Here is a 25,240-nt window from a genome sequence, read left to right as displayed (position 1 = left end):
TGGTTCCATGGATTCTAATGAGCCCATGATTATGATTGACTCCACACTTCTGATACCGAGCAAGAAACTCAGTATCCGAAATATATCAGCAAGCAAAAGATACATCAGTGAAATTTTGGTGCAAGGAGGGAAAAGTAATGAGGTGATAGAAACGTTTAAGAGATTATGGGCAGTATAGGGAGAAATGATGAAAAAGATGAACTAATGAATGAATAGGGGAGAGATGAATAGATTGCACAACTCTGAATGAGTTCTGGAACTGTGCACTGGCATTGTTCTGAGGAGCACTGAAGCTAGTAATGCTGAGGGTGAGTGATATGCCTCCAGATGTGCTGCTTTGGTCACTTGTCATTCTGCCTTGAAAAATTGCAGGAAATTTTAACAGCTTCTGTAACCACTGATGGTTTGTTTCTGTATCTGAAAGGAAAATGCAAAAATATTTTCATTTTAAGCAGATGCTCAGTCTGGCTACCTTTCTAGCCACTGCTAAAATGCATTGATTCAGAGCCAGAATCTGTCATGTCGACAGAAATCTCCTTTTAAGAATCATTCATTTTTATAACTATGTAAATAATTATGTAAATATATGAATAATGAATATATGCTTCAAACTGAATGTAAAAATAATTATAACAATATTTAGTAATAACTTATATACTTAGGAATATGTCAATGTGAGTGAACACTATTATGAACATGCTGTAATGAGTGGAAATATGTTTTTAATTGAGAAAATATGACCAATAAAGATTTTTTTTAAAAAAGAATCATTCACTTTTATCTAAGACTAAGGGCAATATTTTGATGAAATGCCAAAAAATTGAATATCAGGAAATTAATCTTGTTCCATTCTTCATATTTGCAAAATAATAATAATAATAATAATAATAATAATAATAATAATAATAATAATAATAATAATAATAATAATAATAATAATAATAATAATAGTTGAATAGATTTATGATTAAACTGAACCATATAGTTTTGGGGACAGCAAACAGATACCCTTTAAACAATGTGGTATAATCCATAGTTGTTTATACAGTTCTCTGATCTTTCTATTTTTCTATTTTTAAAACTTAAAGCATGAGTGTTGTTGTCCTAAGATGATATTAGGTTGGAGAAGATTTTTGTATGCTGCAGTTAAGCTAGTGCAGTTTTTAAATCCTGTTTTTCATTACATGCATTAAATTTCCTCATATCCTGTTATGCTACAGCTTCCAAAAATGAAAGAGAGAAAAAAAATTCCAGACTTTGCAATCTTCATGTTGTCCATACATTTAACAAATCTGTCAGTCATAGTCATGCCTGAAAATAGACTAATTATTTGTGAAGACTAAAATGGGGATTTCCAGCTTAAAGACATCAGCTTTCTCTGATTTTTCAGGCACAAAATCATACTCATAACTTCAATGTTCATCTCCTTTAGTTGTACTCTTATTTTTATTCCACTTTTTTTGTCAACACCACATAGAACCACTTACAAAACTATAGAATATTAATATAATCCGAATCATAAGTGCCATTTATAGCTTAACCAAATGAAATCAGCAATGGATGACAAGAAAGAATCAACATAGATGAAAAGAAATTCCTTTTGAAAACCCAGTCAGCCTCATTACTTTAGCCTGGACTATTAACCTCAGGGGACCTTTCTTGGTATAAGGCTGTACCTGTATTTGTTTCTCACCTGTTTATTTGTTTGGATAGAAGCTACCAGTTGACCTACCTGGCAGCTCACTACAGTCATACCATGACATGATAAAAGAAGTCAAACAGCCATCCTCCAGTACTGCATCTACTTTTTCTCCATCTATGGGACTCAGTCAGCAGAAAAACTATCAGAAAGAAGAAATCTTTAAGAATATACTTTAAAGGCTTTTATACAAATGCAACTATGAACCTAGTTAGGCATGAGATGGTTCCTATGCAGATGGTTCCTATGCAGAGTTCTCGACTGGTCTTCGTCTACCTAATATGACATAGGACTTTGCTATTTGAGGGATTATTACTTCTATAATTCCGTTATGTTGGTAAAGTAGGCCTGTTTTAGATTCCCTCAATTAAACAGTGTCATCTTTGGGAATCCAGGAAGTATGACTTCTCTGTAGCAGCAGCAGGAAGAATGAGGTTCCCTCTTCTCCCCGGATATTCCAAAATCCCTTGAAAACCTGACTATTTGCCTTAGATTTAGGGTTGTAGTTCTTTTCTCTTCCTTTTTTTTTTTTTGGTTACCATACACTATCATTAGAAAGAAGGGAACTTAATTTAGATAGATTAGCTTGACAAAGGAACAGGAGAATTAACAAAATAAGTTCCAGTGACTGAAAACTGAGTCCTTAGTGCAAAATGAATAAAGCTATCCTGATCACTCAATATACTGTATATATTGCTGTATTAAGAATTCAAGCTTTATTTTGAAAGTGAAACAAACTATTAATTATGAAAAGGCTTGGGTAAATGAAATATTAGTATGATGTGGTTCTCATTACTCACCATGACACATTTCAAATATAAATTATAGATGATAGAAGAATACAATTTTTTCCTGCTTTTTCATAATTTCTTCCCATTGTCATCCTTAAAGACATTTGATGAATTCTGTTTACTATTTTCTTAGCTGCTGTTTTATTCAGTTTTATTTTGTGCATCTAACCCATCCTGTTACTTGTTTTCATTGTGATATTTTCTACTGATAACATAGTGCATTAGTAATAATCAAGAGGTTCAATGTGTGAATTGTTATTAATCCTTGAATGGCTTGTGGTTAGCTTTGGAATCTGTTGATACTTTTCCCTGATTGGTTCAACCAGGAGAATTATAGGAGAAAGCTCCAAATGTCCTACAAACTAATAATGTGAAATTCAGCTGGCATTGAAGCTAGTTGTAATTAGATATATTGCGTGGGATGTGCAGATTAAGCCTATTCCTGCAGTCTGGTGAATCCCTGCTATTGAAATTCTTTTTTCTCATGTATCCATTACAAACAGAAATGTATGCTTCTTGAGATGTATAATGTATAATATCAACAAAAACAATGCAAATGCTTTTCAATAGTTAGTTTATAAAACTGGCAACAAGGGTGGCTATCTGTGAATATTCTGATTTCTGTGAAAGGTAGATAGAAAAAGCTAATATGCTTATAGCAAGATCTAATTGGATTGGATAGACAGGATAAAGCTGTACTTAGATTTTAATTTTAATCAAGATGTTCCTGAAAATACAATCCATCACATTCTCCTCTCCATTTTGTCCTTAAATCTCTCTTAGCAGTATCTGCCACCCTCATGGAAAAGCGGGATTATAACAGTTCCAGAATTCCAACAACCAGAAGAAAATCATGTACAATTTCCCTCCCTTAACAATTAAGCATTAGAAAGTTCAGGTTGTTAAAATCACGGTTCTTCATATGTTACACTGACTCTTGTGATTTGAATGCTTTGTGGAACCTTCCTACAAACAGAATGTTTAAATAAATAGTTCAGTAACTACTACATTTTGCAGAATGAGTATTATTCCTTAAATTATGCTAATAATATTTTTTTTTACTTTTAAAATTTTGTATGACACTCTTAAAAACCAAATTTTCTTAAGGCAGTCAACAAGAGACAAAAGTCAATAAATTTTAAAGTGGTTTAATATACTATACCTTGACTGGAAATAAATGTTTTATCCATGAAAGAATTTTGCAAAAATAAGATTGTATATTTTGCTTTGTACACACCATATAAACATGTTTCAGTTAGACTCACAATAAATTAATTAGTATTGTTCAAGCACCAGACATCAAGAAGAAATGATCGCCATAGACTGGAACTTGGGTTGGAAAGCCCAAGTCAATTAAGAATCTAACTGCTATGATACGTAATGTAAGATTGTTACACCTGTTTCAAGGCTCTAAGGAACAAAATACCATTTGGGGCATTATGAGGCTTAGAAGGGTACAACATTCCTTAGTATGTTCGGAAGCATTTGTGGGATTAATCTGTTCTGTACTTTCCTGAGAAAAAAAGTCATACTGATCAAAATGTGAATGACAGATGAGAAAGAAATTACTATACTTTCTCTGGAAGTGCATGCATCAAGAAGCATTTGGGTTCAGCTACTGCTTGGTAAGCTTCTGTGCTGTGAATATCCTTTGAAAGGAAAAGAGAACTATTATTATCACATCCCTAAAGAACTATTCCAAATGACTGATAGTTGGCAATAATTAAGTATCTGGTTGTTAGTTAGGTCCTAGAAGCAAAACTTAACAGTTTTAGTTTCTTACTATAGATGATGAACTCAAATGAAGAGGGAAAGTGGGGTGAAAGTAGTAGAAAATTACATTTTGATTCATGGAAGAATGGAAATATGGTTCATGGAAGAGTAGTTAAAGTCTACCTTCCTAGAAGTTAAAATCTTCTTTTTCAGTCTTTCTATCCTTGGAAGTGAGTCTACCTTCCTAGAAGTTAAAATCTTCTTTTTCAGTCTTTCTATCCTTGGAAGTGAATTGAGTCCTGGACCATATTAGAACCACTACAACGGAAGACATTTATTTTTAACCAGGATGTGAAGGTTCTGAAAACAGATTCTATGCATAAACTATCCTTAAACAAAAATCCTGCAAGAAGTGGAATTTATCCAAGTTTACCAAAAGGTCATTTGAACAACAGCAATCTGTTGTAGATTTGAAAGCACCAAGAGGGTGCTTTAATTCACATGACTTCGTCCTGTCCAGCAATGTGACCCTTACACAAAAGCACGCAAATGTTTAGAAGCTGCTCTATTTGTCTTTGAAATAATTATCAATCTTAGGAGGGTGCCATTTGGTGATATTATCCTGTTAGAGTGTGTTTCTTGGTTACAAATTGTTCTTGTTACAAACTTGGAAAGATATATTTTCTCTTGGATTTTTGAGCATTTCAGTCCTTGTTCTTGGAAAGAAGCCTGCAGTGAATGCAGTGTTTGTGATTAATGCCAAATTTTGAGCTAGTATTTTTGCTATTTCAAGGATTTCTAAATTACCATTTAAAATGTATAGTAGAGCAATGTCTTAATTTTGCACTACCATAATGCTAAACTTTTATTATTATTGTTATTGTTATTATTATTTTATTGTAAATAAAAAAAATAATGCTAAACTTTTTGGAATTTATTTTGAAGTGCCTTTAATTTAAGAAACTTTGATTTCGAAGCAGATGTAATGCAAGAATGGCCATTTATTCAATAGTCCTGGGGCTAAGTTGGTCTTAATAACCTTAGGGACCCCAACTCTAAAAGTAATACTTTTATGTGTCATAGAAGACCGTTTGGACTTCAATATGACATACTTTACTTCAAACTATTATAAGTTAATTTTTCTCCATTTAGAATATTCTTTTGCTTATCCTGCTATCTAATTCCCATACGGAACCCTGACTGAACACTGCTTTGTGTAAGAATGTGTGTGCCACAACAATGAAATCATTTGTAGATTTACAGTCCTCTCACACCAGTTCTTTGGTTTATATAGGATTTAAGCCCTCTTCTTTTAGTTTTATAGTATTCAGAAGTTATACAGCAGTAGATATCAATAAATATTTATGCATACACTATCCTTACAAACAATTCAGTCATTGTAGGGTTAATCAATACCTCCCTATTAGTTAATTGGACCTGTTAAGTTCACTGGGAATTTTGTAATGTATTTTATTGTGATGTTACTGGAGTTCAAATCTTTGTTTATGTAACATTTTAACAATAGCTTTTAGATTTTGGTTTTATCATGCCTTTATTTTTATAAACAACTCAAGACTGTGATCATATATTCCTCCTTCCTTCATTTTTCCCACAACAACCTTGTGAGGTGAGTTGGTGGGAGAGAGCAGCTGGCCCAAAGTCACCCAGCCAACTTTTATGTCTAGAGTGGAACTAAGACTCACAGTTTCCTAGTTTCTAGCCCAATGTCTTAACTACTAGACTAAACGGGCAGAGAAACAGTATTTTGATTATGTTCTTTGCCAATGGCTGTACTGGCAGATTTATATACAGAGAAGATAAAGTATAAGTTTGCAAAAACTTCAACTTTTTTTCCAACCTAAATCAATTTGAAATATTTTTAAATATGTTCATATCCCATCATTATATGAATGAAATCAGTTTCTATGTGATTATGTGTCATCAAGTCATTTTTTACTCCTATTAACCACCCAGTTTAGATAACTTCATTCATCTTCTATGTAGGGGACCAATATTCCAATGTTTTCTCTTTAAAGACAAAACATAATATTTTTTAAAAAATTTGGAGGTAGGATTTGGTTTGGAGATAGAGAGCTATGGTGACACAGTGGTTAGAATGCAGTACTGCAGGCTATTTCTGCTGACTGCTGGCTGCCTGCAATTTGGCAGTTCAAATCTCAGCAGGCTCAAGGTTGACTCAGCCTTCCATCCTTCCAAGGTTGGTAAAATGAGGACCCAGATTGTTGGGGGCAATATGCTGACTCTGTAAATTGCTTAGAGAGGGAACTGTTAAGTATTGTGAACTGGAATATAAGTCTAAGTGCTATTGCTATTTAGTTTTTGTTATGATATTTAGCTTTCTACTTTCCACTTTGCTACTTTCTCTCTTGCTTTTTGCCACAATTGTAGCCTTCATTAATGTGCACTTTGAACTGTTTCTCCTTATATTTACACTACAAAGACATTTGAGGGGGAAAGAAATGTTAGAAATTAGAAATGTCATGAAATTAGAATGTTAGAGATATACTTTCAAATCCTGAAAAAGAATAGTTTACAAAGTACGGCTAGAGTGATGGATCCTGTGGTAAGTCTCAATGCTGCCAGGGACATTTAACATTGCCAGTTCTCTTCACATCATCATATGAGAAGGTTTTAGGCATCTGTCAGTGTTCGTGGTATTAGAGAAATGGGTATTTTATTTACACTGTGGTTCTTTTGTGGTTATCGGGTCTGTCTGGGAATTGATTCTGGGATCTTTTGTTATGGTCTTTAAAATTTTATATTCTGCAAGCAGAAGCATAATCAGGCCTCCTTTCTGTGAGCTTTCCAAAACAGCCATTTAGCTTAAATAAAATACAGTTTGATTGTCCTCTATTGAAGGCAGGAAACTTTTTCAGCTGATGAGTCTATATGGAATTTAAGATCCAAGATGCTCATGTGTGCTGGCTGCCATAATGGTTGTGTTAGCAATAAAGCATCATTTAGATTTATGTAGCTATGCATGAGACGGACTGGAATACCAATTCTTCATTTGATTTCAAAAGGTTGATTTCATCAAAGTTTCAATAAATCAAAGAAGGCAGTTGGAGGGGTTACTCTCCTACTTTGGATGTTTCAGAATATTCCATTGCATCCCAGTAAAAACTGGGCAATTATAGGAGTTCCACTGGAAAGTTTAGAAAATAAAAGAGACAAGGGGCTACTCCTATAGTCATGGAAACTAGTGCTTTACTTTGCTCCATGACTGACTGCACCATCAAATCATTGTTAATTCTTAGTTACCATCAGGTAGATTTTCTCCATGATGATTTGTCCCTAAACTGTTGGTGGACCCATTTCTTCTTTCGGGGGTAGCAAGTGCATGTATGATTCATATTTATCAAATGACTATGTTACCTTGAAATTTAATCATAATTTTTAGGATAGTTTATGCTACTGCGCTCATTTTTATTGTTTCTGTTGTTTCAACTGCTGTGAGCTACCCTTGTAAGCTAAGCAGCTATACAAATTTAATTAATTAATTACAATAATAAGTTTAGCTGTTGTCTGGATTGTTATCAATTAGTATTTGTTCAGAGGTGGTATTCAGCAGGTTCTGACCAGTTCTGAAGAATCAGTAGTGGAAATTTTGAGTAGTTCGAAGAACCAGCAAATACCATCTCTGACTAGCCCTACCTCCATCTATTCTCTGCTTCCCGAGACCCAGCTGATCGGCTGGGTCTTCTTTTGTTGTCTTTCACAGGAGAATGGAGCTGGAAAGCAGGTTAGTTGAGTGGGGAGTCAATGGGATTTTGCAGTAACCTTCCCCCAGGAGTGGGGAGGGAATGGAGATTTTACATTATCCTTCCCCTGCCACTCCCACCAAGCCATTCCATGCCCATGAAGCCATGCACACAGAACCAGTAGTAAAAAAAGGAAGAGAAAATTTCTGCCAGAAGGCCTTTTTAAAAAAAGGAAAGAAAAAAGGTTGTGACAGGAACCAGGAACGAGGCTTTATTCCCTCTACTCACTTTGCTTGTATATTAATTGGTTGCATTAGGTCACTTTGAAAAATTTGTTGTGAGCCAGCTAATTTCTTTGGAGTCTTTAGCAGAAATACTTCTTTTTTTCCCGTAGAATCTAAGAAAACAGATTCAAGACATGTAGTTCTGAACTTTGTGGGATTAAACCCTTTGTAACTGTCTGATATCTTAACACATCAATTTGATACACCAAACCTTGATGTTTTAAATAAAGAATTATTTAAAGAAAATTACATAAGATTGATGATAAATCATTTAGATATCTAGGGGCTTTGGTGGAGGGTTTCATTCAAGTCAGTATTAATTCCTGATCAGACAAATTTCTGCAGTTTTCTTGGCAAGATGTCAGAAGTGGTTTGCTATTGCCTGCTTCCTTGAACCGTGAAAGAGCAACTGATCCAAGGTTACTTGATAGTTATGAAGGCTTAGTACATATTGCTTTGCACTCAGTGAACTGATGTGTCAGACATTTATGCATTATAAGGTAAGATCAAGGCCATTCAGGATGTACCAAATCCAAAAAGTAGATTTTTTTAAAAAAAAGATTGCTTGGCTTTTACATTTTTATCACATCATTTTGAAAATTCAAGGCAACCTTAGCAGAACTTAGCATCACTTACTGGATGAAGAAATTATATGGCATTGGACTCCTCAGCATGATGTAGCTTTCCATACTATCAAGAAGTTATTCATCCTCTATTTGATCCTTATAATGAACTTTGGCTTCAGTTATCACTTATGATGCCTCAACTTATAGAGTTCATGTTGTTCTCAGCTAAACAGTGCCTGATGGTAGATATGTGCATAGTAAATATTAATTCTGAACAATGACTTCAGCTAGACTTCTGTTAGACAAAAAAATGGCTATAATCCTAGAGACTCAGAAAATCCATAATTATGAATATGCTTATACTTTTGAAATTTGAGTAGATTACAGCATTTTTTCTTGTCATAAAGCAACTCTTCTCATTCTATCAACCCTTATGCAATGCTGAAACATCTGCTACTTATAACTGTAAAATCTGAACTTAATATATATTATGTCTACAGTATTCCAACAATATATTAAGGAAGTTATCCAATCAGAAATTGTATCAAGATTTCTGCTCAATAAATCATGCTAAACTTTAGTAATGACTGCATTATTTTGAAGGTGCTCATGAATCAATCGCATTACAATTTGCTCCAGAATCTTCTCATATATTTATGTGGTTTATAGTCACTGGATATTCCATTTTTCATTTTTTGAAGATAGGGATAACACTTATTTTCTTCCAATTTCCTGCCTTTTCTCTAATATTTGTTAGCACTTTGTCTTCTTCATTTTAAAGCTGATCAGTCCTTTTTGTTTTTTCTTTTGAGCTTATGTCTAAAAGAAACTTTTATTTTTAGCCTTCTTTGTTGACCTCAGCTCAGTTCAGGTTTCAGTTTTTTGACAGCATCTTCAAAGGTCTGAGCCACATGACTAGACTCTTATGATATGCCCTTTTTCCATTTCCTGTCAGTTCCCTACCTTTTGCTAATGTTTCAATATCTTTTAAAAAGAAAGCATGTATTTATTAATTTATTTAATGTCATTTCATTTCTATGTTACCGGAACAGAAAGACTTAGCAATTTCAAAGCATAAAAAGTTGCATGTTAAAAACACAGTAAATGTAATAAAATACATTAGAATTTAGAATTATTAGAAGCTAGAACTATTTTGTGGGGATACAATTCAGCTATTATTGTCTGGGCTAGATTAATTCTCTTTTGAGTCAGATTAAGTTTTGTGTAATAGTTTATAGAATGGTATCTTCTTCACAAGTTCTCTAGACAATTTTAATGTCCACCCTCCTTAAAAAAATAATTAAGTATTATTTGTAAAGAAGGATGAAAAATAAATGTAATTTTTAAAATGGCTTCTTTCTTCTTTGTATTTCTTTGATTCACATTGAAAAATTTTGAGCCAGCCCTACACAGGTAAACTTTGGGAATATTTAAGAACAGCTTTCCCAAACTCAGAAACTTTGAGATCCATGAACTTCAATTCTTGAGGAGAAATTCTGGGAGTTGAAATCTACATAACTTAAAGTTGATAAGACTGAGAAATATTTCTGTAGAGTGGACGATTTTGCTAAAAATTCTGTGTATGCAACTTTAGAAATGTAACTTACAATCATTCTCCTCAATTTTTTTCCAATCACTAGAGAAGTAATCAATAAGTTCTTGAGAATAAAATTTGATCTTTCTTTGGTATATTGCTTGCATTTTTTGGCCTTCTAAGCACCATTCTATACGTGCCGAAGCTGCTGAAACAAGATGTCCCTGTTTAGCAGCTACTCATTTTGTTTGAGGGAAAGGCACATCACTGAAATCTGTCAGCCTTCAGAACTACTGAAATTTGCTTTTTTGTGCTTTAGGTGTCTTTCAGGAACCACTGGGCCAACTAATATTTTAAGTAAGAAAATGGAGGAAAGCTTATTTCCAGTTGTGGCTGTTATGGGGGGGAAAAATCAAAAGCAGATGTATTCTGAATTAAAATATGGTTAATGTATCTGCCCTTTCAATTGTTTTTAATTATTTCATTATGAAGCCACCATCAATTGAAAAGCCATATAAATATTTTAAAGCTTGATTGTTTTTACAAATTCTACCCTTCCAGTATTGCTTTCTCTCAATATATGAAATATCAATCCTACCCTAATAAACAAAAGAAAATACCCAATCTACAACTAAGAGAATGACTTCTGGGCTGCTCTATATAGTAGCAACTGTCTTTCCTCACTTTCCCAGAAACTAGGCACTATAGGCAACAGTAACAGACTGTTTCATTATACAGACAGAGCTGACGGTGGTGGCCAAGGTGAGAAAAGCAGAAAGCAGACTATCCCACACTTGGCCTAGGTGCAGCATTAGAGAACCACAGTGAGACAAGAAGTAGTTCTGGCTCAGAAAATATCCACACAAAAGGAGACTTGAAAAAAAAGGTTGTTAGTTACATTAAAGCCAGTTCTTGGTGGAAACCCTCTGTTTCATATCTGACCACTACTGAAGGAAATACAGGAGCCCAATTTGAGACATTCAGAAGCTTGTAGAGATAAAATATTATCCTCTTTGTTATACTTCTATTTCTTCAAACTAAATTTACAGATAGTCTTCAGTTTAGCAAAAGAGTGTGTGCTATATTCTTTGTGAGGCAGAGTAGTTTTTTGTTCTGTATCTACCCAGATTGGAATTCCTTATTCACAACAGATAAAGTTTACATGGTGTAATAATGTTCTTCCAATCTTAGGTGGGTGGGTAGAAATGAAACAGGTGATAGGAAACATTGTGACTGAGGCTTCAATCTTATTTGTCATTGAAGAAGCACAACATTACTCAGACAGGAAGTAATGATTTATTACTGAATTTCAGGTTCTTCTTTTTCTTATTTTGAATGCAATTTGTAGAGATAGTATAAGTGTCCATATACTTCCTCTTCTCACAGCATAGATACAATAATCAGTGAATGAGGATTGTGTTTTTCTCATATGGATTTCTTTGCTGCTTGAGGTTCTACTAAAACAATGAGTTTCAGAGCAAAAGTATTTAAAAGGGACCACAGTGAACTTTGGAGAAAAAAGAGGACAATTAGACGAACTAATCACAGTGAAATCCACAGCATGAATTGTGTATGTATATAAATATATATGCTTGTACTTTTTGTCTTGTAATTTATTTAGTGTAGCTTTGGAGTGTTAACCTTGTGAACAGAATAGATTATACTACTCCTATTTTATCTCAGTGACTAGAACAAATTTTCTAATGAAAGTATAGCAATAAATTTGTTGGTCAGGCCATGTTGGTTAGGAATTGTAGGAATGTTGCCTCATATTTGGCAGGTAATAAACTGTAAGACAAATTTAAACAGTTAAAATTAATCAGACAAAATCAGTGTATCTGTTAGATAAGACATCCTAATATGTTTGTGATTTCAGTGTGAATGGGAAAAAAGAATGTAAAAACTAAGTAATAAATAAGCTGTTTGCCATTTATGATGTATGAATGATAGTTACTTATTCAGACTACTGTTCTGAATATATGAAAGAATTTATCAAGTTGAAATTAAACATTATGTAGTAAACTTATAGATGAGAGTTCCTATATATGTGATAAATAAAATGCCTTTTCTTCATCGTTTACATCATCTGTAATTTAATCATAACATGATAGAATGTATACTTTATGTTCAAAGAAATTGAGTCTTTCCTTATATGACTTTTTTGAGGGGGTGGGATCCAATTTGTTAGAAAAAAGCTTGAAAAAGACAAACAGCCTCAAATAGGCTAGACTTTAAAGACACTCGTGATTTAATTAGTCTATATGTGTGTATTAAAGTATCTATGAAGCAAACTTTCAATGATTTCTAATGTGAAAGCTACAAGATTAAACAATATTGGTTAAATGATGTGGTAAATGATAGTTAACAGATTTTACCTTTCTGTTTCAGGGAAGAGTTTAATTTTTTTAAAAAAAGATAAGGATGGAAATCTTTAAAAATCAGAAAAAATGTTTCTAAAGATACAAAGTATGTATTAATGGGAATGATCATGTACTAACAGCAGAGTATATAAGTTTCCAATGTAAGTTCAATTTTGAATCATAACATAAATATTAAGGTAAAACAAAGATTTAACAAAGGAATCTAGAAAGCCAGTACTACCAGGGTATTCCTATATTGTCACAAGTTTTACTTCTAAAAATCTTAATGACCTCTTAATCTCTCAGTGGTGATGCAGGTAAACCTTAAATTGTGCATGATCATTCAACTTCAGTTGTTAAATGATAAGTGAGTTGTGTCCAATTTTACAGTCTTTTTTTTTTTTTTTTTGCCATAGTGGTTAAGTGAATCATCTTGGTTATTAAATTAACTACATGGTTCTTAAGCAAATCTGGCTTCTTCCAGTGATGTTACTTATTGGAATTTTGGTTATGTGACCATGGGGATTCTGGAATGGTCATAAGTGTGACCACTAGTTGTAAGTCACTTTTTCACTGCTGGAGTAAATATTTATTTATTTTTATTTTATTTATTTATTTGATTTGCCAATTGTTTACAAGATAATAAGTATAAGCGTATACATAGTTGTGAATACATGAAATGGGTACATATAAGAAAAATAAAAGAATAAGAGAAACAATAGGACAGGGACGGTAGGCACGTTGGTGCGCTTATGCACGCCCCCTACAGACCTCTTAGGAAAGGGGTGAGGTCAATAGTAGACAGTCTAAGGTTAAAGTTTTTGGGGTTTGGGGAAGTAAATAGTTGGTAAACATATGGCTGTAAGTCAAGGACTTCCCACCATTGTATTCTTTTCATTCCTGTACTAGAGCCAGGTAAAAAGAAAAAAAAAACCAATTATTGGTAGTCCCCTTCATTCTTCCTTTACCACATTTGGGAGGGAAGGAGGGAAGGAAGAAAGGACCAGACAGTCATTCTGGGTACAGAAAGGCAAATAATCTCTCAGCCACATCTTGATTCTAAGAAGAGTAGAAGTAGTAGTTCCCACACTCAGAAAGCTTCCTCTTCTGTTACAAATGCAGGAGAAATGCTGCAAAATTTTCTGTGCTAAGTTTCCCCAGAGCAGCTAATCCAGTCAGTTTTCTAAGAGCCATGCGAAGTCCATGGCATCACAGGAATAAAGGGCGTCTCTGATATAGATCTCGGCTTTTTAAGCGAAAGGTTGAAAATTTTGTAATCAGATAGTCACTATAGTGCATCTGTCTTTTTTATACAATATATATCAATAATGACTTGTTTCCGAGAAACCCCATGGCTATTTTGCTTGCGTTCATCATTCATGTAACTCCATAAACTGTTATAGTCACAAGTTTATTTGTTATGTACATTTGTTATGTACAATTTATTTATTTATTTATTAAATTAGTTTGCTGCCCATCTCATTGAATGCTGAAATAATGATTTTATGGGAAAATAAATTCTATATAAAACAGAATCCCAATCTGGTCAGAAAAATCACTGGAAAAATGGATTTTTATAGGCAAATATTACAAAAATTTGTGAGACTTCAGCTACAATATTCATCAGGCTTCTACTGCCTGAGGAAATGTGTGTTCTCTTGCAGAATTGTTAATTCATTTAATTGCACAGATATGGAATAAAATATTATCTATATAGATTTCTTCTTTCTAAAAAGCCACATCCTGTTTTAAAAACTCAGTCTTTGAGTATTTGCATGAAGCATATTGTTTTTAGCCATAGCATTACTTGAACTGAAGTGGATTTTTTTAAAAATGATGCTGTTTAAACAGGAACTATATTCTGAATCTTCTTCCTCTTAGGTTAAGATTAAAGAATTAGTCACTGTGGTGTTCTGTTTTCTTGGTATGTTTTTCAGTGGAATATTTCATTTCGAAGGCAGTACAGCTTCTCTTCACTTTTGCAGTTAATAACCCATCCCTTCCCAACTTCACAACTGAAGCACACTAAATTCTAGCCTTAAGTATGGCATAGTGGTTAAAACATCAGGTTAGAAATTAGCAAGCTATGAGTTCTTCTTCTCCCTTAGCCAGTTGGGTGACCTTGAGCCAGCCACACTCTTGTAGCCATCTGAAACAGGCAATGGCAAACCACTTCCAAAATCTTGTAAAAAAAACCTGTAGGGATTTGTCCAAGCAGTCACTTGGAATCAACACTGACTCAAAGGCGCACATGTGTGTGCGCGCGCGCGCACACACACACACACACACACATACACACTATCCATATAGAAGCAATCATTTCCCTCCCCCCCCCCAAACAGCTAGAGATAACCTCACTATGTTCTTCAACGACATGGTGCACATGAACCAAGACATGGCAAAAATAGAAACATAATTTCTTAGTTTTATTTGAACTACTTTCATCATGTTAGCAGTGTTGGGCCACAACATTTGAGATGATTTTTTTACAAAAATTATGTCAGTTTATAAGCTGAATAAGATCTACTTTGGTGAACAGAAAGAATTCCCTTTACAAAGCATGTTGCATGACAGTGAAACAATGCTGGGGTGTGTATGTGTGTAGGTGAGAAGTCTTCTACTGACACGGTCGAGCTGCAGCCCTGCACCTGTGCCAGATGTACCAGCCTTGTACAAACTCCATTGCCATGCAGCTGCCATTGGTCTTTTCACCTGGAAAGCACTCTCATTGGCTGATTATGTTTTTCAATTATCTTGCCAGTTAGCTCAGGTACAAAAGCTGATTTTTAGACCAGTTTGAAGGCCTTGGCAATAAGGTGAAGTAATGATGAATGTGGACAGAGGAGTTCTGTTTGATTAATGTTTTGTACTATGCCAGGCAATATAAGCATTAGCACCCTTTGGTGCTAATGAAAAAACAATCCAACTTCTCAAGTGAAGAAGAAAATATGCCATATGTGTAAGAAATGTATTCTCAAATATATGAAACTTTGAAAAAATAATCTGTAAGAAGGAATATATATGTAATATCTCCCAGGTTTCTATATTTTAATGATGAGAGAAGTGAAAAATGCTGGCAACCACATTATTTTTATTAATTACTCAGTGTATCTATTTTTAATATCTTGATAGTAACATTTCTTCATATTTGAATCTGTTGGTTATGTGTATTTTGATATCTTCAATCATTTTAGTATTTTGTGACAATAAAATTGACTGTTTAATATTGCCAATATTACAGCTTTCATATATTTTTGTAGCAAATCCTAATTTCTGAGAATTTTTAGTTTTGAAAAGCTGTAATGTGATCTTTGAACACCCTTCCATCAACATGCTTGCAATGTTGCAGAGGTATATAACTCAGTTCCAATTTTCTTCCTTTATAATTTTGCTTATTATTCACACACACACAATCACACACACACACACACGGAGTTTCAGACATAATATTCAATATAAAAAATATTGAGCAGAGATTACCTTAATTTAATCCTATCTACCTATGCCATGGCATTATGATAATGTATTTTCTACATGCAGCAAAAAAATGAAGCAAGCAATACGACAGTCATTCCATGGAAAATAAACAAAATTGCATTTTTATGATGGGAGTGGAGAACAAAACATAATAATCAGTTTTGTTTTGCAGCTGCCTTCAGTATGCCAGAACTCTAGCCCAACTGATGTTTATTGGTCTCTTCACCAAAACTTAAATGTGTATGTGTGTAGGTGGGTGTGTTTCTTGATAGTCTTGATAGTTTTTTAGGATTAACTGTAAAATTACGTAAGCACTGGAATAGATTAGGGTTATCATTCTTCAGGACAAGCTAATGAGTTTCATATGTATGATACTGTATGGTCTTCACTACAAAATATTTTTTCTAATTCTCAGCTAAACATTATTAAATAGTGCTTTGCATAGAAGAGATGCTTTGTAAGCCTTCAGGAGCTAAGTTTTGAAGTAAACTGACTATGCTGCCAATTGGCACTTATGAAGCCAGTTGCATGAGCCTTTCAAACGATGAAACTGCTTCAACACTTTGAAGAGATGCTCCTTTTGCGCTCCTACACACTGCAAATAATCTTTTCTGAGCGCTATGCACAGCGCCAGTATTACATACTGTATATTATCAAACTCTTTCAAGACAAACATCTACCAGGTATAATCTAAGTTATGTTTCCCTGTTTATAGGAACAATCTTCCTATCATTTTTTTTGTCTTTGAGGGCTCAAATTACAGTTTATTAACTTTCGGCCAGATACCACTTCCACATTTTAATTGTCTACTTCAATCTTAGCAATACCTTACTTGTTTTAGGTTGCTTTCTCTGCAAATGTGTGATGCACAAATCACACAGGTACTCTCTGTGTCTGTGTGTCTAATCAGTTCTGTCTGAATAGAAAATATGTACAGCTGTCAACCAATGGCTTGCTGCTGCATTGCTACAGGGGCTTTTAATTATTCATAATTATAAAGTATTTCCTCTGATATTAAATTTCAATCTTCAAAAAATTTCCAATCAGAGTAGTCTATTTTGCACTCTGTCTATAATGTATAACTACAGATTTTCAGATCCTCAGTGTTTCATCATTATTTAACAATATTTTATGAGCCAATGTTGCAGTAATCTCACAAAACACCCATCAGGTGTACATCAGGTTTTTTTTTTTAAATAAATTTGGCAATCTACATTAGTGTGGATTTCAATTCCCAACATTTCTTAGTCAGTTCTGGTATCTAAAGTCCATAAAAATTGAAAAAAAAACACACTAACATACATGATTCTAAATTACAGAAAATATGTAGGTTGCAGCAGAGAATTTGGGAGTTCTGAGTTAAGGATATACTTTAACTGAAACTGAACATTCAGAAAAAGGGCCTATTCCGCAGCACAACCGAAACAAATCCGTACCAGGATGTAAAATAAATCCTAAAGCAAAACTTCAGTAAACCACACTTCATTTTTCTTATATTTTAGAGTTTGCTGTGTGGGTCACTTCTTTCTCATTTTTTCTCCCGTGGGTACTAGGGTAGACAGCATTTGAAATGATGCCATTGAAAGTCATATTTCATTCTGTGCCATTTTTCCATCAGTTTAATTTCTGAATTGACAGCTTATTAACAGATACACCCATTTTTGGATACTTGTTTTAGGTTAATCGGTTCTAATCCCAAGTCTGAGCTGTTGCTGAAATCCAATTTTGATAATCAGCTGCAGATGATGAAAATATACCAGAACTTGGTATACATGTCGTGCATTTTTCTTCAATCACTACATTACATCAAGACTGGGTGGAAGTACTAAGAACTTCTTTTAATTTACATCATAGGCATTCATTTATGTAAGTTGAAGTCAGTAAGATTTCTCAAGGCAGAGAAACAACAACTAAGTTTAGTTCCTAAATTAAATGTGTTTAATTTGTTCTGTGAATCTAGCAATTGTGAGTTATGTGACAAACCATTGTTAACTGAATCATGGCCTAGAAAATTGTGTCAACCAGTCTGTGAGCAGACCCCGATATGTCAAACATAATTGTCACTATTGACTGTCACTATTTATAGTTTCATGAAAGGTTCCTCCACACTAAGTCATAGCATTTGAATCTGGATCTCCTGTGTAGAAAAATGGGTTGTGTGCCCATCTTTCTTATATGTATTCCTTTATGATGAATCCCACCAACTAGTTTGCCTTTTTCCCAAATATTCTGTTTTTGATTAATAATCTAGGATGCCCGAAAGAAAGTGACAACAAAGCAATCAATGTTAAGATTTGTTGAAGCTCCTAAGACATTGGGGTTGTACTTATATGATTGTCCAGCCAATTTCTATCCTGGGGAAAATATCTTTGTCTAGCATTGGTCCAGGACCACAGAATCTCCAATCAAGCAGAAAAAAGTTGTCTCTGCTACCCACTAGCTGCTGAAAATATTTGTAGAAGGCCACTACTTCCTGACACATTAAAAACAAAAATCTTGAAAAGAAAATATGCATGGTACTCACATCAGTGTTACTACATTGGAGTATAAAACAGTGATCCGCTACTTGGATTTGCTTATTTTGCATTACGTTTCTCATAGCCTGCTAGGCTGTTCTTAAATTTCAACACATTTCCTAATATACGATAGTTTCAAAAATCTTTCCGAGGGTTCAACACCAAAAGTGTAGAATAAGAGTGTGATAAGAGGGGGGGGGGGAGATCTAATTTGCACTGTTCAGCATTGTGTGTTGAAGCCCTCAAGAACTGTTACCAACTTAACATTAAATCTGACAGTGCTTTAGATGCTGAACTCTGGTGTTCTTCTCTTGACTGCAGTTCTTCTCTTGATACTGAAACCACAGGCACTGTGGCTGTTCTGTGAAATCAATTCTGAGACTATTTTTAGTCATTGCTAGAAGAAACAGGATTGCTACCAAATGAAACAAGATAAGTTTTTAGGAGGTGATGTTATTTGCTAATCAACATGCTATACACTGACAGTAGTTAAGGCACTAGGCTGAAAACCTGGAGACAGTGAGTTCAAAGCCTGCCTTAGCCAGCTGGATGACTTTGGGCCAGTCATTGTCCCTCAGGTCAGCCACCATACAGGTTGTTATTATGGGGAAAATAAGAGAAGGAAGGAATATTATATATGTTCACTGCCTTGAATTATTTGTAAAAATAATAAAGATGGGATACAAACGAACACTAAGGAGGGAAAACTGCCTCCTTGCCACTGTATGTCATCACATCACTCAAGTAACAAAAATTACATGCCATATTTTGTTGTTGAGTTATGACACATGGCACATCAATGAATGTTACTACCAGATACAATTTTTTAGATATTCTATAGCTGTAAATTCTAAGTATTTCCAATTCTGGCACTAATTCTGGCCAGGTGCACGTTATTTCAGCCTGTCTAATGAAAATAAATCAGGAATTTTGAAAATAGTCTGTAAAAGAAAGAAAGGTAACAGAAGAAATATGAACTGCCTTTTTTTATAATCCCATCTTTCTTTGTACCTAGCTGACATTATTTATTAGGCTTTAAAAAAATAGCATATTTTTTTTAAAATTAGAATAACTCTGTCCTGCACCATTAAGTCCTAGTGCATAGGTTGCCTAGTAGGTTCATTTCCATTATAATTATATTTGGGAAAGATAATCCTGAGAGTGTTAAAACTTTAATTACCCCGAAATGTTATAAATCTCCCAGCAGGCCTTGCAAAGGAGAATGGACTAACACAACCTTTGTGACTATTCTGAGAAATCTTTTGGAGTAAAAAATGGAACTCTCCACTAAAAATAATAACAAAAAATTATATGTATTTGAGGAAGGTCCCTCTAAAAAATGTAAAATGAAATTCATTTAGAGGCTGAGTGTGTCAGATCTGAAACCATTGCTCATGCAAAAAAATAGTACTGAACCTTGAATGTTAACGAATGATAAACTCTTAGTAATTTAGAATAGTGTGACTAGGACATCAGGAAACAACTCTTTTTTCCCCCTCATAAACTACAAATATGACAATTTAGGAAAGAAGTTATGTTTTTATTACAAAATATGTTTCTGAAGCTCTCCATATGAAGCTGTGGATGATCAAAGTGATGTGAGTGTATATAATTTACCTTTTAAAGAGCAATGTTCTTTCTCACTTTGCTGCCATTTTAGTTGTATCAAAGCAAGTCAAGAAAATACTTTCATTTCCCTTTACTACTTAAAAGGAATTAAATGTGTTTTTGTTCAGATGTGTAACAATAATACATATTATGCAAATGAAGTTTCAAAACCTATTTTAGAATTTATTTAATATATTTTGTCACCAATTACATTATATCAGGATTATGTCGAAGAGGAAATACTCCAAATCCTGAGATATCATGGTGATATAACATTGGGTCTGTTGAGCCCTGCAAGGCTGGTGAATTCAGGAAACAAGAGCCACTTGCACTTCTGGAAAGATATTTATTGTTAATAGAGTAAGGAATTTGAAAACCTGATAAAACAAGTTTGGGCCTAGCATAATTAAAGCAGGGGACTTGGGTCTCTTTTTCTTATTTCTCTCTTCCCCTGGTTTCTTACGGCAATCCCATTTTCCTGCCTGCCAGACATTCCATCCCAGAGCCAGATACTGATGTTGAACAGATATTCAAATGCTACCTTTTCAATAAAGATCTGTAGAAATTTGAGAAAAATGGATTTCAAGAAGATGTTGTGGCAGTGCCTGGATGTGATTGTACATTTGTTTGCAGATAATTTTTTTCTTTTCTTTCTTTCTTTCTTTCTTTCTTTCTTTCTTTCTTTCTTTCTTTCTTTCTTTCTTTCTTTCTTTCTTTCTTTCTTTCTGTCTACTGTCTCATTCTTTCTTCCCTTTCTTTCTCTCTCTCTCTTTTTCTCTTTTTCTTCATCTTTGTCTCTTTCTCTTTCTTCTTATCTCTTTCTCTATAATTCTATCTCCCTGAAAAAATATTTAGGAAAAAATGTTTATATATTCTTGCTATCTAATAATAATTCATAAAGCTGAATAGTTAAGGTCCTTCTTTTCACCTTGCAGGAAGTCATTGGTTTGTACAATCTACACATCGACATTCAGCTTTTGTCTTTGTTCCTTTTTCTCTACCCAAGTTAATAATAAGATTCCTTCTGTTTTTCTGTAGATACATATAGTCAGTGAGCAAGACAATCTCTCTTTTTATGTAGCATATCAAAGAATGTGCAATTTTACCTTTTATTTGGTTATTTCTTTTGAGTGCTTTTTAAAGGGTTCATAATGCCTTTCAGCAATAATAGTATTTTCCTGATGGCTGAAAAAAGTATAATCCAGCTCTTTACTGGGAAAAGTATGGGGTTGACTGCCAAATAGTTTATCCTGACAGAGACAAGGATGAATTCCAAGTTAAACAGAGCAATAGTACTTTTGTTTCTAGCAAACGACTTGAATTTAAAATGTGGCTAAGCATAAGAAAGTAATGGGAATGAATCAGCACATAGCTCATGGAAACAACTGAAATTAAAACACACCATTTGGCATCAAATTCATTTGGAAGATAATTGCATATAGTTATTCAGTACCGTTAAAAGAAATGTGGATATGTTTCTCTGCATAAAGAGTAGGTAAATGTAGCAATGTAGTATGATTCGATATTACCTGCATAATGCATACTATTTACCAGGTCTCCTCATCAGGAAATAATCAGACTAATAATGAACATTTTGAGCAGACAAATCCATCTGGTTATATTTTTAGCTTCACCATACCAACCTGTACATAGCAACTGCTGTGTGAAAGGATAATGGAAATGGAGCTTCGGCTACAAAAAGAAATACAACACAATTATAGAAGTTAACTCTTTTTTATGTTTTTGTCTCCTCAGCAGGAGAAACCTAAACTTTTGGAACCTTTGGATTATGAAACAGTAATTGCAGATATTGAGAAGAATGTTGAAAATGATCATCTGAAAGACCTCTTTTTGTTCCCTGAAGATGATTTTTCAGTGAGTGATTGATATTTACTAATAAAGCTAAGTCTCATCTAAAACTTTGTCAAGAAGTTCCAGTTTTTATGCCTTGCAACATATGAGGCAATATTGTGCTCAGCTTAGTTTCATTTTTAAAAAAAATTCAAGACACCTGGCTTGATGTAAAAAGAGGATTGATTTGGCCAAATCAAACACAAACACAATAATTTCCTGAAATGTGCTTTTGACCTTTAGATTCAACAGTACTGAAATAGGTATGAAACTGTAGAAAACCAAGAAGCTTTCAAGGTCGATGTTAAACCATCAGAATAGGCCAAATCATGAAACAGATTCTACAAGTTTGGCTGGAATCCACTGTATTGCCATAGGCTACAGTAACAGATTCTAGAAAGCCTTCTCAAATTTTCCTCTCCCTCCCTCTATAGCATGGGTGTCCAACCTTAGCAACTTTAACACTTCTGGACTTCAACTCCCAGAATTATCTAGGCAGCAGGTTAGACACTACAGCTTCTATACTCTAATGAATTAAAGAGAAGTCAGTCTTATTTCTCATGTTGGTAACTTAGTTGGTAACTTAGTAACTTGGTAACTTAGGGAAACAATTTCTTGACTATACTAAGCTCAGGGGTGGGATTCAATTTTTTTAACAACCAGTTCTGTGGGCGTGGCTTAGTTGGTGGGTGTGGCTTGCTGGTCATGTGACTGGGTGGGCATGGCCAACTCGACGTCACTCACATCAAGGGGCACTTCTCCTCGCCTGGCCTCTCATGACAGTGGAGATACTGCAACAGTCGTAAGTGTGAAAAATGGTCATCAGTCACTTTTTTTCAGTGCCATTGTAACTTTGAATAGTCACCAATTTTAGACCAAAACTCAAAAAGGGTATGTAAACTCAAGTTCGAATGTCAATCTTTCTAGCTAGACAAGAAGCCTTGCTGAATGTCACTCATCTTGGTTCCTTTTCATTAAAAGCTTCTTTCTGGCAGCTCTGCTTCATTATTCAATTATTTCTTCAAAGTGCTAACTCCAACAGGGGAGTATTTCTTCCCAACAGCAATGTAAAAAGCTTAAAACAATCCTTCCCCTGTAAGAAAGTACCAGCAAAGAAAAAAAAAACACCTTTGGAGACAATGTCTAGGTATACTGCCAAGAATGCAAGAAGGGTGGAAAAAAACAAAAGGAGATTTCTTCCAACAACCGGTTCTCCGAACTGCTTAGAAAGTTAACAACCGGTTCTAGCGAATAGGTGAGAACTTGTAGAATCCCACCCCTGACTAAGCTTATTAGGTTCAGTCCTCACAACTCCTAAGGTTAATGGGAATAATGCTTCATAGATTCTTTAACATTCTATAACATTCTTCACCTATCTTTTATTCCAATGGAGATTATGAATGGTAAAATATCATTCTTTCTAAATGTATGAAATGTACGGTATATATGCAGATTCCTCAGTTCATAATACAACACCATTTTTTTAAAAAAATCCTGTGCTGCTGACATCACATTTTAACTGCCATTGTATTTATCACAAGAAAACTTCTTAACAATTGCACATTGTTGTGAAATAAAGGACACAGAAGACAGGAGACGATGTTTTTCGGTCATAACTCCACTTATCCATTATAGAATAGTGTCTTGTTAGATATAAGATTAATCCTTATCAAAGCAATACAAAGGGATTAAAAATATTAGTTTAAATGTTAACGCATTTTTGTGATTATTGATTGTTTTATGGTACATTTTTTTAGATGTTACAGTATACCATCATGGATTTTTACTTACTTATATTTTAGATTTTAATCACATTTAAAGATCCACAAAATAATATTTGTCATCAATACCAATACAAAATACCAATGTCAACCCTGAAGCTGACGTGACCAAGGCCATTTTGAGGCTTCAGTGTTGCCACACTGGAGCTGATGCAGAGCGAAGGGGGAATAGAGATACTTCGGGTTTGTAGCCAAAACAAAATACTTTGTCCTGGGAACCATGTACATTCCCATAGGTCGCAGAAGAGGGGAAGAGTAAAATCATCAGGCAACCAGACAGGACCTTGATTGGACCATGTGACTGATTGTTTGGGAAAGGGGAGAAACTTTTAATTAGGTGAAAACCGTGGGAATATTCAGAATAGGTTTTCACCGGTCTGTGTCAATATGATATCCCAAATAAAACTATTATTTGAAGAAACATTTTGTCTTGGAGTTCTGTTTGCTATGGGTGCAATACTTGGAACCCTGACAATTTTGTGGATCTTTTAACTGTGATTCTATAAGCCACCATGCATCTGTTTGGATTTGACAACATATATATCTAATATAAATAAATAAAATTCTTGCACCAACTTATTCCAGGTGTCTCTCCACAGTAACATTACTTAAAATAACATTATTTTATGAACAGTTCTGTGTGATGAGAATGCTTCTGCTAAATTCTAAGAAGAGAAGCTTCTTGAAGCTTGAAAATTTCTATCAAATTCTTCACAAAAATATTCATTATTCAATTTTTTGTAACATTTGAGATTTGTATTTAATATTTGCACATTTTGAGTAATATTGCATGAATCAGAATATTGGAGTCTCCTGATATTTAAAAAAATAGTATTTTTTCATGTACTTTTATGGATTATAGGTTATTTAAGCAGGAATTGAATAATTGTTGTATCTAATCTTTTCATTAAAAATTGGACCTTAGCCCCTGTTTATTTTTTTACTGTGGTGCTGCAAATTTGGCAAATAGTTTGTACCTGGCTTCTCCAATACTTGTGGTTAACACTTTCCCTTATTGCCAATATTCAGCTTAGCATTAGCATTGGTAAGAATAATTATGTAAGAAAAAGAACAACAGGAAACATTTCCATCAGCTCCTTGGTGGTTTCCAAATTCTGCCCCATGTAACTGCAGCCTTGCTCCAAAGCACCTTTACAGTGAATACTTAATTATAATAATTCCTGAATACAAGTAATACCAATAAAATAATTCTTGATTTATATACAATGTCACATGCTTTTCTCTTTATTGGTAATGCCATTTTGGAAGAAAACTAATTTAGCCATTACTTTGACTGTCACCCCCATGATTTTATTTCAGCAGTTTTTCATTGGTAAA

The 25,240-nt window shown here is 34.1% G+C and overlaps 1 protein-coding gene across 9 annotated transcripts in view; it reads left to right on the top strand.

The window, feature by feature from the left end:
• Positions 1-25,240, top strand: part of DOCK10 (dedicator of cytokinesis 10) — a 173,842-nt gene that overhangs the window by 44,037 nt on the left and 104,565 nt on the right. For 7 of the 9 annotated variants that reach the window (XM_087965035.1, XM_087965039.1, XM_087965041.1 and 4 more), the window contains exon 2: positions 22,026-22,145. In XM_087965035.1, the coding sequence (XP_087821161.1) occupies positions 22,026-22,145 (120 nt within the window). Of the gene's footprint in view, positions 1-11,657; positions 11,880-22,025; positions 22,146-25,240 lie in introns of those variants that run through there. The other 2 variants (XM_087965038.1, XM_087965037.1) reach the window with 1 other exon arrangement.

This window comes from Notechis scutatus, chromosome 4, assembly GCF_049901735.1.
Source record: "Notechis scutatus isolate UNSWTSFEM ecotype Mainland chromosome 4, rNotScu1.2, whole genome shotgun sequence".
In the NCBI taxonomy this organism is placed as follows: domain Eukaryota; kingdom Metazoa; phylum Chordata; class Lepidosauria; order Squamata; family Elapidae; genus Notechis; species Notechis scutatus.
Note: the sequence above shows the minus strand (reverse complement) of the source record. Positions and strands in the feature narration are given on the sequence as shown.